At 46.8% G+C, this 16,695-nt stretch overlaps 1 protein-coding gene across 2 annotated transcripts in view; it reads right to left on the minus strand.

Moving 5' to 3' along the window:
* The window catches only part of SPOCK1 (SPARC (osteonectin), cwcv and kazal like domains proteoglycan 1), a 593,060-nt gene that overhangs the window by 197,334 nt on the left and 379,031 nt on the right, over positions 1–16,695 (minus strand). For both annotated transcript variants that reach the window (XM_027970268.2, XM_042250908.1), the window contains exon 4: positions 10,203–10,317. In XM_027970268.2, coding sequence (XP_027826069.1) covers positions 10,203–10,317 — 115 coding nt within the window. The remainder of the gene's footprint in view (positions 1–10,202; positions 10,318–16,695) is intronic.

Raw genomic sequence — 16,695 nt, forward strand, 5'->3', positions numbered from 1 at the left:
CAGAAGTAAGTGACAGTGGGCAAACCAACCTGATCAATTCTGTAAAAGAAGACGATGTTGTGTCCTGAGGCCACACTGACCTTGCTCCCCTGGACACAGGGCATCTCTCTCTCCAGACCCTGGAAGGTGGCCAAGAATGGGCAGGCGACACACACATGCCATGAGGCTCAGGTGGCTTAAGCTTGTCTGCTGCCTCTTGTTTAAGGGCTAATATGACAACTCATACCTGTGTGCCACTCAGCACACCCTGAGCCCTGATGGAAATCACGCCTCGCCACGACCTCTCCAAAGTAGGCACACCTACCTCAACCTCCCTTTTTCTAACCCATCTCAATGTGATGCACGAAATGTGTCACTCTATAGGACTTAGTGACTAAACCGCCACCATGCATTCCTTAATATGTAAGAGGAAGCACAGCAACGGCAGCCCAGTGACCTGGGGCAGAGCCACAGAGCAGGGAGGTATGGTTACTGCTTTCTGACAAGGCTATGACAAACTTAGACAGCATATTAGAAAGCAGAGACATTACTTTGCTGAAAAGGTCCGTGTAGTCAAAGCTATGATTTTTCTAGTAGTCATGTATGGATGTGAGAGTTGGATCATAAAGAAGGCTGAGCACCGAACAACTGATGCTTTCGAACTGTGGTGCTGGAGAAGACCCTTGAGAGTCCCCTGGACAGCAAGGAGATCAAACCAGTGAATCCCAAAGGAAATCAACCCTGAATATTCATTGGAAGGACCGATGCTGAAGCTGAGGCTCTAATACTTTAGCCACCTGATGAAAAGAGCCAACTCACTAGAAAAAAACTCTGATGCTGGGAAAGACTGAGGACAAGAGGAGAAGGGAACGACACAGAATGAAATAATTGGATGGCATCACTGACTCAATGGACATGAGTTTGAGCAAACTCCAGGAGATAGTGAAGGACAGGGAAGCCTGGCCTGCCACAGTCCAAGGGGTCATAAAGAGTCGGACGCAACTTATCGATTGCAAAACAACAATAGAGACAGGGAAGGGATGAGAGAGTCATGCTCCATCAGTCCCTGCCGACAGCCACTCCCATCTCCACACAGGCTTGGCTCACTAGCTCTCCAGCAGCCTTGCATCTGGGCACGCATGTCTTCAGAGAATTCCACCATAACACAGTCTCCATCTCCTCCAGATAGAATCAGGCTCAAAAAGAAGGGAGAGCCAGAGAGAAGAGACAAGGCTCCTTTGCTTTGGATCCATTAGAAACTGAACTGCCCTCTCTAGCAGGAGGCCCTTCTCTAGCAATGCAGCCAGGAGGTGGGGATGGCAGGCTGGCAGAGGGAGCTGGGGAGGATTCTCGCACGGCAGAGGATCCAGTCCCTGAGAGCTATACCCAGAAACTGCCCAGTCAGGCAGGAGACCATGAGACTGAGTGAGAGGCCTCACCAAGTAGCCCTGCCCTCATCCACCCTGTCTTCTGACATAATTCTGCCTTGGCACCGGCAGTATGGTTTAAAAAAAAAAAAAAAAGATGAAAGGAAACCAAGGCAACATAGAGGGCAAGATATGGGTCTGGGACATTTTCCTGGCAGATGTGATTTTTCTGTATTTTTAATGTATTTATGAAACTTGCCTAGTGAGTCTGCCTTCCAATGTAAAGGTCTGCCTCTCACTCCTCTCCTGGCTCCAGGAGACTATAGATTCCACACGATGAGTCTCATCTCCATTATGAATTGTTTTTGACTCTCTGCTGCTTTGGTCCTCAAGCTCATCTAATCAATACCCTCTGCTTCAGAGAGGAAAGCAAAGGTGGGGAGAAGCCAACTGGCTTTGCATGAGTTGTTCAGTCTTGCTTAGTGAAGGCCTCAGAAGCAGCTCAGGGGTGGAGGCATATGGTACTTCTTTCCTTTGAAAAAATAGCTTGGGTTTAAAGTAATTACATATCTCTGTTTTTAAGTGACACATAGTTTGAATGATTGTTTTTGGAAAAACCACAGAGAGGAAAAACGAATCCAGAATTACTGCTTTTGGCATAGAAAGAAGGAAATGGGGTTAATAGCCGAGCTCCCCGCCAACCCTTCTATAAGGGGAAAGAGTCAGGAGAGAAGTTCCCAGGCATGTGTGCGGAGGGAATCTAGGGTTAGGAACAGATCAACTCCTGGGCTGCAGCACTGTAGGCAAGAGTGAACTAGCCAGTGAGAGCTCGCACCCGTGGCTCCGCAGCAGAGGGGGCTGTATCCCTCCATCCTGGTTCCAAATCTGTCCCTTACGGCCCTGTGCAACCAAGGGAGTTACTGACGGAAACTCAATAATCCCATCTGTAAAATGGGGATCATAATAGAGACTGACAGACCCCTTTGGGAAATCCGTAAGGGCGCCTCTGCTCAGCGAGCTGAACACAGTAGTGAGAAGGGCTGGGACCGGGACTCTTGCTGCAGTGCTTGCAGCTGGACACATCTCTCCTCCAGCAATGAAACACAAAGAAACTGCAGGGACTAAAAGTAACCCTGGGCATGTGCAGCTGGGGCACATTCTAGACGCAAAAGATACCAAGAGACCAAAACACCCAACTGCCACTTTTGAAGTGCCTGGAGCAAAAACAGGGTGTTGGCAGTGAAAGCAGGGTACTACACATGCGCCCTGCACACAACTACCCAAGGGCGGGGCACACCACCCCAGCCAGCCCTCTACCCAAGGGCGGGGCACACCGCCCCAGCCAGCCCTCTACCCTGTGCCCTGCACACACCTCCACCCTCATTCCACATAAGGAACAAGCAAGGGAAACTGGCTTTTATTCTCACTCCCTTCTGCTACAGTAGGGGCCCCAGTAAAGCCTTGCCTGAGTTTCTTGTCTGGCCTCTAGCCAATTTCTGTTGACTGGGGGAAGGCCAAGAACCCTGGTCGGTTAACAGTAGGTGGCCAGCAAGTGGCAGCTCTGGAACCAACCATTCTCTCTCTGTTTTCTTCAGCACCCTCGGGAAGGTATTTGCAAAACAAAGGACCACAGCAGTGGGGTTTTTGTTTAGAAAGGTGACTGATTCAGAAGTGGGCCCACACTCGAAACTCCATTGCATGTATTCTACAAATAGCCTAGAAACAGCATCAAGCCCTCATTAGCACCCTACCTAGACAACATGGCAAACAAAGATCCCTCGAGGCTAGCATAGACCACAAGGCAATTCCTAGGCCCCTTGGAGAAAGGGTATGAGTGGCATTCATACAAAATTATAGTAAGGAATGTGGGCATTATTCCACTTTGGTTAACTGGAAACAATGCCTGGAATTGTGAAGCACCAGAAAGCCATCCAGGTACCTAGGAATCACCCGCCTTTCCACGTGGCTGTGTGTCTCCCAAACTAAGACAGACACGTGTGTGTATAATCAACCCGTTCAAAGGCCCTGTAGCAAGAGGCAGTGCTTTGCTGTAAAACAAAACTGAGATGAAATAACCGTCATCCTTTCAAATATCCTCTGAGAGCTTGGTATTTGAGGCATATCCTGTGATGTACTTCTCTATGACCTCAGACACTTTGATTCTGCTTTTCAAGTTCACATAAAAGACAGAGAGCTCTCAGATTGGTCCACTGCACTGCCAGCCTCAACTGGATCTGAATTCTTCACTGATGCCAAGAATTCGTTGTTATTCCAGATAATTAGGAAGTAGAGATAAAGAGCTATTACGTTAGAGGGGCCTGGCCCACTGGGAAGACCAGCTGTTGGCTCCTTACTTAAAAACAGATTAGTTCCCACTGCTCCCAGAAGGCTTCCAAGGGTACACTCAGACATCGAGAGTCCCACCCTGACATCTTTCCCTGTCATTCACGATGCACGTGCAGAATTTGAGAATGCAGCTTGTCTGGAAGACTTAAAACAAATGCTCCAATTTTCCATTCTCCAAATGAAAATCAATGGCAACAGAGAGGCAAAATCAATGTTCAGCGCTCTGTAGGGAGAAGCCCTCCCCATCTCTCGCCCACCCAGAACAATAAATCAGAATGAACCATCCCACTGGCAGTGAATTCCTGAGAGCAGATCCCTCTGCAGGTGGTATGACTTTCTGTCCATTTTTTTCATCAATCACACCCTAAGAGGGTATTCTCTTTAAGAAGAACTGAAGAATATTTTTAAAACTTAAGTTAGAAAGAGTAACACACTGCTGTACTAAAAACTCTTCTTCCTTAAACTGATTTGCCGCTAGGATCTTCAGTACCTAAGACCAGAATTTGACTTAACTGTTTCCCCAAGGTCCATTTTGCAGTATCAAACATTAAAGAATGCTCAGGCACCCCAGTGACCTACTTCCCGAAACAAACCATGACCTGCTGTCACCAATGGTTAGCTTATATCCACCACAATGCCGTATAAACATAAATCATACAATTCATATTTTTTGTCCTCTGTCACTCAGCAGAATTATTAGGAGAGTCATCTATGCTGTAGCATGTATCAATAGTTTATTGTTTTTTTCATTGTTGAGTATTACTCCATTGAAATGAATATACCTCAGCTTGTTATCTGTTCACCTGTTGATGAATGTTTGGGCTGTTTCCAGCTTTCAGCTATTACAAGTAAAGCTGCTATGAACACTTGTGAGTCAGTCTTTACATGGACATATGCTTTCATTACATATTCTAGAAACAAATCTTTTGTTGGACATATGTTTTGCAAATATTTTCTCCCAGTGTGGCTTGTCCTTTTATTAGCCTAACAGTGTCTTTTGAAGATCAAAGTTTTTACTTTTGATGAAATCCAATTTGGTGATTTTCTTCTTTTTTTTTCCTGGCATTTATAGTTCATGGTTTCTTTGGGCTCTGTTTAAGAAATCTTTATCAATCCCAAGGTTACTACTCTTGCTTCCTTCTAAAAGCTTTATCATCTCAGCTCTTATACTTAGGTCTATGATCCATTTCAAGTTATTTTTAGTATTGTACATTATATAATCACTAAGATTTATATCGATAAAGTGCTGCGGTATCATAAAATACTTATTTGTAAATATCAATTGAAGAGAACCCAATACAAATTGTTATATACAGGATAAACACCACTCAATAAGCGAGTTTTGACAAAAACAAATCAATGGACAAAAGTAGAGGAAAGAATGGAAGGCGATGTGCTGGAATATTTTAATTACTATTTTTAGATTCTATGACCATGGCTTGTTTCCTGTTTCTTTTTGTCTATACTTTTCAGTGTTTTCCATAATGAGCCTCAATTACTGTAGTATAAAAAATAAATTAGAATGTTAAGAAAAAGTCACCTAAGAGAAGCTTTCATGACTGCAGGTTTCCTTCACACTGCTCCTAAGTGCATCGATAGCCCTCTTAGAGCACCTAAAAGATGAACATGCTACCAAGAATTAACCCTCTCCCCACCCTACTCAATACAGCTCAACAGCAGAAAGAGATAAAACACAGAATTTCCAAAGAGAATCTGAGTTTAGCTGAAGTCTCTCAACGAAACCAACCACAAGCCCAATACCATTCTAACACTGGGGGAGGGTCTGCACTGAAATTGCTAGTCTAGCCACCCTGACACCAGGTGGTCACATATGTGTGTGTCAAACCGCTTCTCCACTCACTTGTCTCCAAGGGCAAAGAAAGCTAATGAATTTCTCTTGTGGATATGCTTATAGTCCGCCCATCTCAACTTGCTTGCAAAGACAGCCCAAGTCCGCAGCCTCCCAAGCAGCCCCAGGCCGACCAGCCGCCTCTCCATGTGTGCACGGTCCTGACTGTCTGGCAGGTGGGATTTACCCCTTGAGCTGCTGCAGAGGCCAGACTGCCTCATGGGATTGCCTACAGATGTTTCAGAGAGAAAGATGACTTCCCTGATTGATGAATAAATAAGAGTTGTCAACACGGCCTCCCTGGTCAGAGGGGAGCCCTGAAGTATAATGTGGAAGGACAGATGTTTCATCCGGGAAGATGTCCAAGACCCAAGAAGAGGTGTGTACTGAGCTGATAAGGGCTGAGTAATTCAGCCTCCAAAGGGGAGGGGAGGCAGGCACAACCGCAGAGAATACCACCACAGAGCTCCCCCTGGACACAGGCCACCTCTCCACTCCTGAGGAGGACATGGGCATGCCCTCCGTCAAAGCCTCCTCTTTGGGCTGTTTTTCCAGTCAATGAATGATACCCATCATCAGAAATGCAGTTTTTGTCCAACTCCTCACCTGCCCTGAATCACAAAGCAGGCAGCAGGCTTCCGCGGGCAGGAAATCCAAAGGCCAAAACAAGACAGTGGGCAGGGCCCCTGGAGTGAGCTACTTATTCTCAGGAGCATGCAAGTGAGGGGTTTTCTGGCTGGCCTACCAGAATGGATGAGACAATAGTAATATCTAGTACCGTAACTGTTGTAGTCGTCGTAAAACTAGTTGTCCTTGTGTGACACTAAACTATGTCCCTCCGTCTTTCTGACCTCTCACCAAAAAATACACACAAAACGTGCTATGCAAGGATTAGTAAACCTTACCACCCAGAAACCCTCTCTGCAAGAATCACTAAAGGACATATCCCAGCAAATGGGAAAGAGGAAGCGGGTAAATACTTTCTTTAAACCCATGTTAAGAGTGGAGAGAACCCAAATTCAGAAAGGTCGAGTAACTTGCCAAGGTCACACAGCTAGAAGGTAGCCAACCTGGGAATGGAGCCTAGAATGGTCTCATTCTCAAATCTATGCTCTTAGCCACTGAACTCTGTAGCCACCAGGAGATGCCAGAGATGAGGATAACACTTTCAACACAAGCAAAAAAGTGGTGGTATTTCCAAACAGAAACACGGCATGCCCAGAAAAACATCTGAATATGCCTAGATATGCCTGAACACCAGTGAGGTTGCTGCCTGTGTCTCAAACAGATTTGAGCTTATAACCAAAACTCTCTTGTTTGGGATTTACAGACATGGCAATATTTCAGGAGGAAACAGGAAATGGACTGTCCATATCACACACACACACACACACACACACACACACACACACACACAAAACCAGATGGTTGATCAACACAACACTATTCCAAGGAGTATTTGGTATTTGCAGCCAAAGAGACCACATTGTCCTTCAGAGAATGAAGAAGTCTTGTGTGGCAGGAGAATCTAGGAGAGCTTTCTCACGGTATATATGCCTTAGAAGGACTTTTGAAGAACAACAATAACAAAAATTCATTGTTTTTCACATCGCACTCTGCATGCAGTGATCTAAATTTTCCTTGAGAGGAGAAGTAGGGTCTGTTGTTTACCTCTGGAGCCTCAAGGCCTAATGCAGGCCTGGCACATAGTAGGTACCTAATACCATTTTGTTAAATGACAAGGAATGAGTGGATAGACAAAACAGATCAAATGATGTGGCCAGGGCATGGTACTGATGAAAAACATAAGCTTTGGAGCTCGACAGTCCTCGACACAGCTGCCACTTACTATACAAGCAAATGACCAACTCCTCTCTCTACCTCAGTTCTCTCATTTTTAGAATGAAGACAAAAATAAGCACCAACTTGAAAAAAATTCACTGGAGGAATTCAAGGCTACAGGTCCTGAGCATAATGCCTGGCATATGCTAGATAGGGTTCAGGAGTGAGATCTGGCTTTAATTCCAGTGAGAACACTGGGGAAGAGCAAAGTACATTATAATACCTTGAATCCCAGTCTTATGGAGACAAAACTTGACTACTGTTAGGTGATCACAGAGGCCAGGTCCGCGGCTACAGGTGCTGGGTTTGCAGGGCCCTGTGCTATCAGACCACTCCCAAGCGCCGCTTCACTGGACTGCCTGCCAGTGCATGGGAGCTCCGCACACATGTTCTTAGGAACTGAGAGAACTGAAAGCATGTCCCCAAAGGAGTGGCCACAGGGGCAAGCATTGCTCAGACTTCAAGAACCAAGAGATGGGATAGCACTCACTCTGCATGGTCCCAGAGTCAAACTGGAACTAACCAAAGGGTAAATGTTACAACAAGGCAGATTTATCGGAAAGGCTACTCTTCTTTGCCTCAGTTTATGGTGCAGTGCAGGTAAGTGGCTGAGAAAGTTGCCAAACTCAAGTGATAATTCCTAAGCGTGTGTAACTCCACTGCCTCTTGCTGCACCCCTCCACTACAGAGTCAATACAGGGACAAGCGTGGGAATGGCACTGAAATCACCTTTCTCCCACCCCCCTCCCATCCAACCCCATTTTTGAAGAAAGCCTGATGGGTGTGTGCGTGCGTGCATGTGTATGTTCTTACTTCAAGTATTTCTGCAGGACTGAAGGCAGAAGTAGCCTGAATTCAAAGGCTCATTTGTAAAAACCTAAGCTCCAGTATTTTGGTCATCTGATGCAAACAGACAATTCACTGGAAAAGTCCCTGATGCTGGGAAAGATTGAGCACAGAAGGAGAAGAGGGCATCAGAGGATGAGATGGCTGGACAGCATCACCGATGCAATGAATATGAACTTGGGTATGCCAAAGCCTTTGACTGTGTGGCTCACAATAAACTGTGGAAAATTCTGAAAGAGATGGGAATACCAGACCACCTAACCTGCCTCTTGAGAAATCTGTATGCAGGTCAGGAAGCAACAGTTAGAACTGGACATGGAACAACAGACTGGTTCCAAATAGGAAAAGGAGTACGTCAAGGCTGTATATTGTCACCCTGCTTATTTAACTTCTATGCAGAGTACATCATGAGAAACGCTGGACTGGAAGAAACACAAGCTGGAATCAAGATTGCCAGGAGAAATATCAATAACCTCAGATATGCAGATGACACCACCTTCATGGCAGAAAGTGAAGAGGAACTAAAAAGCCTCTTGATGAAAGTAAAAGAGAAGAGTGAAAAAGTTGGCTTAAAGCTCAACATTCAGAAAATGAAGATCATGGCATCCGGTCCCATCACTCCAGGGGAAATAGATGGGAAACAGTGGAAACAGTATCAGACTTTATTTTTTGGGGCTCCAAAATCACTGCAGATGGTAACTGCAGCCATGAAATTAAAAGACACTTACTCCTTGGAAGAAAAGTTATGACCAACCTAGACAGCATATTCAAAAGCAGAGACATTACTTTGCCGACTAAGGTCTGTCTAGTCAAGGCTATGGTTTTTCCTGTGGTCATGTATGGATGTGAGAGTTGGACTGTGAAGAAGGCTGAGTGCCAAAGAATTGATGCTTTTGAACTGTGGTGCTGGAGAAGACTCTTGAGAGTCCCTTGGACTGCAAGGAGATCCATTCTGAAGGAGATCAACCCTGGGGTTTCTTTGGAAGGAATGATGCTAAAGCTGAAATTCCAGAACTTTGGCCACCTCATGAGAAGGGTTGACTCACTGGAAAAGACCCTGATGCTGGGAGGGATTAGGGGCAGGAGGAGAAGGGACAACCGAGGATGAGATGGCTGGATGGCATCACTGACTTGATGGATGCGGGTCTGAGTGAACTCCGGGAGTTGGTGATGGATAGGGAGGCCTGGTGTGCTGTGATTCATGAGGTCGCAGAGTCGGACACGACTGAGTGACTGAACTGAACTGAAGCTCCAGGAGATGGTGAGGGAGAGGGAGGTCTGGTGTGCTGCAATCCAAGGTGTCGCAAAGAGTCAGACACGACTGGGTGACTGAACAACAACAACAAAGCCCAGCAGATGCTCAGAACGTGTGGAAGGTACAGGACAAAGGCTTTAACAACCCTGAAGATGAAGGGAGAGACTTCCCCCAGCGCTGAGGAAGCAGGTATCGGGTGCTTCGCCCTGAGGAAACAGGGAGACACGTTCTCAGAGGGAATTCTGGTGTGGCTGTCTTGAGGAGCAGGACCCCAAATCAGGACTCTCAGTCTGGCAAAGATTCCCACATCCCATGGAGCGCTGAAGCAGATAAACCCCCAACTCTAACTTCAAGGGACCTTCAAGGATTATCATGGGGAGGATGTCTGTGGCAACCAGCAGACTAACGAGAAACTTCCTGGATCCTGAGGTCATCCAAGGAGGAGGAACGGCCCCCAACAATGACCAGGAAGGCATTTTCTGTTCATCTGCTTGGATGAGGGCTCAGAGTCAGATAAAGTTGATTCAGAGGAAATTAAAAGGTTAACTTTCTTTGCAAATGTGTTTGAGAACTGAGATGCATACCACAGCAAACTGCATGTACCATGTACCACATAAGACACAGATCAAACACCTGTCCCCTCCTCCCCCCATCCCCAGCCAGAGGTCAGGTACCCCAGATCTGGTGGCTGGAGAGTACCTTGGAGCCCTTGGCTTACCTGGGGAGCAGGTGCTTGCGGCTGACACACAGGGCAGTCTGGTAGTCCTGGGTCACACACACCTTGTGAGGGCTGCATTTCACCTTCAGGCAGGGATCTTTGGATGGGTCCAGGGCTGAGGCAAAAAAAAAGCAAGAAAAGGAGAGTTAGGACCTCCAGGTAAATCTAATTTATGCTTATACTCAAATAAACAAGTGGGAAACAAACAGCTCACGTGTTTACACTCTGCACTCTTTACTTAGGCTGGAGGGAATTAGAATAAAAACCCAAACCAGGGGGAATTCTGTGTCTATGCCACGTGTGTTTCTTCAGCACCAGGACAGCGATTCTTTTGTGCTTTGGGAGTTTCAGTATCTTCATCTTGGCCAGCAATTACTTTAGAACCCTGTGTGTTCGAAGGACCAAAAGCTACATAGCACTCTTTGGTTCTTCGTCTGTCACTCCTTGATATGACTGCACCCAATTTTACTTATTTCCTATAATATACAATGTCCCAGAGGAGGAGAGTTTTGCCTTCAGTTCCATCAACACACACTGTGAGCATCCATCAGCCTATTTTAAGTTTTGTGAAGAACTTCAGGATGTACAAGATAGTTATGAGCCATACACACTCGTGATGTAATTGGGTGGGGGAAAAAAAGCTGACACATAAATATTTATTGTGCAGGGGAGAATTACACAAGGGCCATGACAGGCATATATAAAATGATAACAGAGCTTGAAAGAATAAGAGAGATCAATTTCTGGGGCAAGGATTAATGAAGCATTAATATGTAAGTTGGATCTTGAGGGATGGGCAGGATGGTAAAAAGCAAAATGAGAAAAGGCAAGCTAGGCAGAGCAGTCAGGCCTACTCCAGGGTGGGGAGGCATGTCTGGGGAACCCTCAGATATTTCATCTGACTAGAAAGTGTGGGCTTTGGGGGTGGGAATAACACGGGTGGTGCTGATTCAGCCGAGTCACTGGAGAAGGATCTTCAGAGCCAGCACATCATATACGGCAGCACTTTCGAGAACAGGCAGAGTAGCCGGGCCCTGGCTAGGCAGCACCCTACAGGCTGAGGTGTGCATGCTCCTCAGAGCAAGGAGGCCACAGGGAGCTCTCTGCAAAACAGAAGCAACAGTGCCATCTCCCAGCTCCTGGGCCAAAAAGCCGATCAGGTGGTTAGGCTGTCACGGCTGCTCTCCACAGCTGGGCAAGGTCACGCTCCCACGTCTTCCCCCAACACACGCTCCGTTAAACAAATCTGCATCCCACGCAGGGAAAGCAAAACGACACTAAGAAATATTAATACCATGCCCCCTCAACCCTGGGGCCCCTCAGCAATCATGAATGCTCTGCCTTCACAGGAAGTAAGGATTCCTGTCAGGCTACCCAGGCCTAGAATCTCAATCGTTTTCTTCCAGTGGCCCCAGGGAACTCCACAAGGGACCTGAACACACGACATCTGAAGTCATTTCTTCCTGGGGCTTGAATTGCTCAGGGAGGCTCCCTCCACTGCAGCAGCTTCAGCTTCTGCAAACAGAAACCAGGTGCATTTGCAGGCCAGTCAGGTGAGCAGCGAGACCCAGGCCTTGGTCCCAGGGGAGTCACCTGGTGGCGCCTACTCCCCAGTGGGTGTGCGCAGCTGCCTGGCGTTTAGCAGCAGAAAATGGACTGCAAGAGAGATACTACAGGGACAGAGTGCTCACTCTGAGCTCTTAAGCTAAGGGCGTCCCCTCTGGGAAGTGAGTAGCAGGGACCTGTGTCTGGCCTCATAGCCTTCCCAGACTCGGCCTTCCAGAAACTTGCAGCAGGAACGTCCTGGCTCCAGGTGGAATTCCCTGGCTTCCTGGGATGTCCTCATGAGGAGCCAGGAGGCCAGTGAATTTCAGGACAGCGGCCTTCTCCCAGTGCACTGCCCTCCAACCCTCACCTAGGGCTCCAGTCTAGCCAGCTGTGACTTGTTCTCCAAGACACACACAGCACAGAGCTAACAGTGCATGGCAACTGGATGACCGCTGAGAATGACCATGCCAATCCTTTACTGCCCTTCTCACGCTCCCGGTCACCACAAGATGAAGACAGACACTTGGGGACCTGAAGATACATGGGGATCAGACCCCTGAAGAAACGTGGGGACCAGGCCCCTGGCAGCCCTGGCCACAGGGACCAAGTGAAGTGTTTCCCTGACCGGTGCCAAGCATCGTAGACCCTTTGGGATTGCCACTGGAGTGGATCTCAGAGATGGAGAACACCAGGCTGGCCGAGGCAATGGATGTCGAAATATGCAGGACTATATGACAAGCCTTATCGCCCAACTTAAGCTTCTTTTAGCTTTTGCAGCCAATTCACAGACATGCACCATCCACACTGGGGTCCAGATGACCCCGGTGAATAGTGAGATTTCAAGGAAGGTGAGTCTGCTGAGCGGAGCAGGAAGGAGCACAGCCTCTAGACACAGTGATCCAAGTGAATGCTGCCTCCACTGCTTCCTAACCTCCTACACCTCAGGTTCCTATCCTCTGAAATGGGATAGCAGCGGTCCCTACCATTGCTTTAGGTTGTCATCAGGATGAAATAAGTCTGTCTTTATAAGTGCTGCCAACAAATCTGGGAACATGTTAAGTGCCTCATAGATGTCTGTTGTTCTGTGTGTCTGGATTGCATTCCCAGAGTGAGTAATAAGCCTTCATAATAACCAGAACGATAGCTCACACGTATCCAGTGCTTTTGACATGCAGGCAGTGAACTAAGCCCTCTAATTGGATTACTGTACCTAATTCTCACACAAACACCCACGGCGGTATCTGCTATTCCTGTGCCCACTGCACAAAGCAGACGAGAGGGACGTTCAGTATATGACACCTGGTCGGCTGACTCCAGAACCCAAACTCCTCAAAACAATACGCCAGTGGCATGAAAAGCACCTGGAGTCTCTTGAAAAGGTTGATGTGGGGCTTCCCTGGTGGCTCAGTGGTAAAGAATCTGCTTGCCAATGCAGGAGACACAGGTTCGATCCCTGATCCAGGAAGATTCCATATCCCAGGGAGCAACTAAGCCCGTGCACCATAGCTACTGAGCCTGCATGCCTACAGCCCCTGCTCTGCAGCAAGAGAAGCCACCGCAATGAGAAGCCCGCACAACAACGGAAGAGGAGCCCCCGCTCTCCGCAACTAGAGAAAGGCCTCACGGCAATGAAGACTCAGCATATGAAGTAATAAATATAAAAATTATACCATAAATAAAAACTGATGTGGGGCCCTATCTCACACCAAGTATTGAGCCCAGATGCACCTGCTCTTGAGAGGCCTCCAGGGCAGACTGAGTCTTCGGGAATAAAAGCAAGGGGTATCCAGGAGGGCTGGTGCTGTCAAGGCTGGGTCGTATGGCCGCGATATCCCCCAAGGAATAGGAGGATGCCCACCATGGGCAATTGTGCCCTCTGCCTACCCCCTCTGAAGGCAGCAACCCCTCAAAGGAGTCACATGGTCAGTGGCGTCAATTTTCTTTCTGCAACCTTGCCATAAATTAAGCTAATACTAAGACTGAGGGCAGGAGGAGAGGGGGATGACAGGATGAGATGGTTGGATGGCATCACCAACTCGATGGACATGGGTTTGGGTGGACTCTGGGAGTTGGTGATGGACAGGGAGGCCTTGCGTGCTGCGGTTCACGGGGTTGCAAAGAGTCGGACACGACTGAGCGACTGAACTGAACTGACAGATCACTCTACTCCAGTTATTTTTGTTTTCTTTTTTGTAATTTTTTTACAATAGCTGTTTACTTCTTTTGGCCACATAGTGCAGCATAGTGCGCACAGTCCCTAGTTCCCAGACCAGGGACGGAAACTGCACCCCTGCTTTGGAAGCATGGAGTCTTAACCTGCGGACTATCGGAAATCCCCACTCCTCCAATTCTTGAAGCTAACATTTCTCTAAAAAAAAAAAAAAAAAGAAAAAGAAAATTTAAAAAAAACTCCAACCAGAAATACTATTAAATAAAAATCATCAGCTATTTAACTCTATACGCATACTTACTTAACAATTTGCATATAGAAATCAAGACTGCTAAAAATTAATTACCAGGTTCTGAATACTTCAAACATGTATGGGAATTATTTAGAGTAAATGAACTTCACAGAACAACAAAACAGTAACAAATCAAGCTGTCGGCATTTATTTAATCACCAGGACGCATCTTGTTTTTGAAAAACAGCAGACTTGGGATTGAAAGGGGATAGAGATGGTGATGGAGCGTGCCACTTCCATGTAAATGCTGCCTCTCCAATATGCTCTTTCCAGCACCTCTGAGGCTGTGGAGACTGACAGGCACCCACACCTGTACGGGGCAGGGCGGTGCAGCTCCACTTCTAGAGGAAATAATAGGAGACCGGAATAATAAGTGGTATTCGAGAGGCCCTTTAATAAGGTGCAGGGAAGCCCTGCAGGGGAGGAGGCAGTGGCAGAGGCTGAGAGTGAGCAACAACCCTGACGGGGGCAGAAGCCTCCTTGTCAAGGTGCTAATGGTTTCTACAGACTGTGCTCCAAGTTTCTCTCTCCCCCAGCGCATGCCTAGTGATAAGACTCAGCAATCCCCACAAGATGCCAAAGCCCTGCCCTCTCCGTTTCTATCAAATACCTGCAGGATTCATGTGGATTCAAGCAAGACAGTATGCCCAACAGGTACCCACGGAAGGTTAATTGCATCTTTCCTGCCCATTCACAAAAACCAATCAAGTGACAACTGGCATAGGATTCGTGTCCAGTTAATTTTCTCAGTAATTTTCACAAAACATTTTTCAAAGGAAAAAAAGAATGAATTAATTGAAACAAATTTGTCAAGCTGGAAAACATCAAATTCAAAAGTCAGTTAATTACAGGCTTCATGTAAGGTTGTTTTTTTTTAATTAATTTTATTTTTTAACCTCACTGCTTGGTCTCAATTAAGGTAGTGATATTTTAATTATTGTAATTGTTTCAGAACTTATTTTTCAGTATGAGTTAATTTTTAATTAGCTAGGTTAATTTTAAAACTCTAAATCAAGTCTTTTTGCTGTCCTCGGGCACATCCTATAAGCTCACTGGCAAATGGTTATAATACCTGGAAGAGCAGAGCAGGGTACCACCTCAAAGATGCTGGGATGACAGGATGTTCCCTTCTGTGGGCTGAACAATGGGTCCCTGAGAGTTACCTGGGGGTGTGACATATACTAGGGTTTATTTACTCTGTTAACATTTGCAGAGCAAATTTTAGTCTGGCGCTTATAGAGTGAACAGGATGTCATTCCTGCCTTCCAGAAGCTCACAGCTCAACAGAGGAGACAGGTAAAAGTAGAATAAGTTTAGTACACTATGGGAGATAAAGAAGGTACTTCATCCAGCCTTTCAGTGGGTTAGGTGAGACTGCCCGGACAGACTATCATCTATGGAAAAGTGGGTTTAACCCAGGTAGTAGGATGAGGAAGAACACTCCAGGGAAAAAGAAACTCTCTTTTCAGATGTAAGAGAAATGGCAGCAAGTCTGGGGAATGGCAACATTTCATCAGGCTGGAAGCAGACTAGAGCAGGCATGGGATGAGATGGCAGTGTCATCATGGGGAGCCTTGAAACCACAATGAGGACACTGGGGGGCCATGGCTACCAAGTTCCATAGTGACGACAAACATGCACACCCTCCTGTGCTGAAGCTGGTGGAGAGCGGTTAGGAAGAGAAAACCCTTTATATACATTTTACATGGAAAGTGGTCTTTTGATAAGAACAGACACTGCACACTCTCATCCTGCAAATGAGAGGCAGTGTCAGAGTGGAGGGCCCAGTGGTCAACTCTTAGTGCCCCCTTTCCTCCTGAGGAACCTCCATGACCCCCTTCCCTGGGGCCATGAAGCTGCAGAGGATTCTGGAAGGCAACCAGGCTACCTGGTAAAACCAAGAAGTCAAGATTTCATCTAAAACCACCATGCGAACTCATGGTCCTCTCCGGTGACTTGTGGAAACTTCCTCTGACAAAAGGCCACTCAATTCGCAACGAGTTGACAAAATGATGGCTGTTTGCTGTCTCCCTGTTTCTTTTAAGGTTGCTCTCTGCCCAAATCATGCTCATGTGAGGTTCATTCTGAAGAACAAAGACACTCCCAGTGATTCATTAGGAGTGACTTAATGGATGATTGACAATGAAATTACTCCAAACTGCTAAAACCTTGTCAAGCTAAGGTCCCAAACATTTATTACGGCTTGTCTGTCCCCATGGTAACCCGTGCATGCATCTTGCTTCCCCCACCTCTCCAGAGGGGCTTGTTTACTAGCTGACGACATAGCCTCCCTGAATACAAAACAGAACATTCCACCCATAGGATTTTGCTGGAACCACGGAAGAATGGCATATTGGAAAGACTCTGTCTCTGTTCTCAGCTTTCATATCAAGGGTTTGGCCATGCTCTTTGAGATCGAACAAAGGGGCTATTGGCCATGTGCCTAAACAGGACAGGTGAGTAATACAGAAGGCTGGATGTGT

The sequence above is a fragment of the Ovis aries genome, chromosome 5, assembly GCF_016772045.2.
Source record: "Ovis aries strain OAR_USU_Benz2616 breed Rambouillet chromosome 5, ARS-UI_Ramb_v3.0, whole genome shotgun sequence".
Taxonomy (NCBI): domain Eukaryota; kingdom Metazoa; phylum Chordata; class Mammalia; order Artiodactyla; family Bovidae; genus Ovis; species Ovis aries.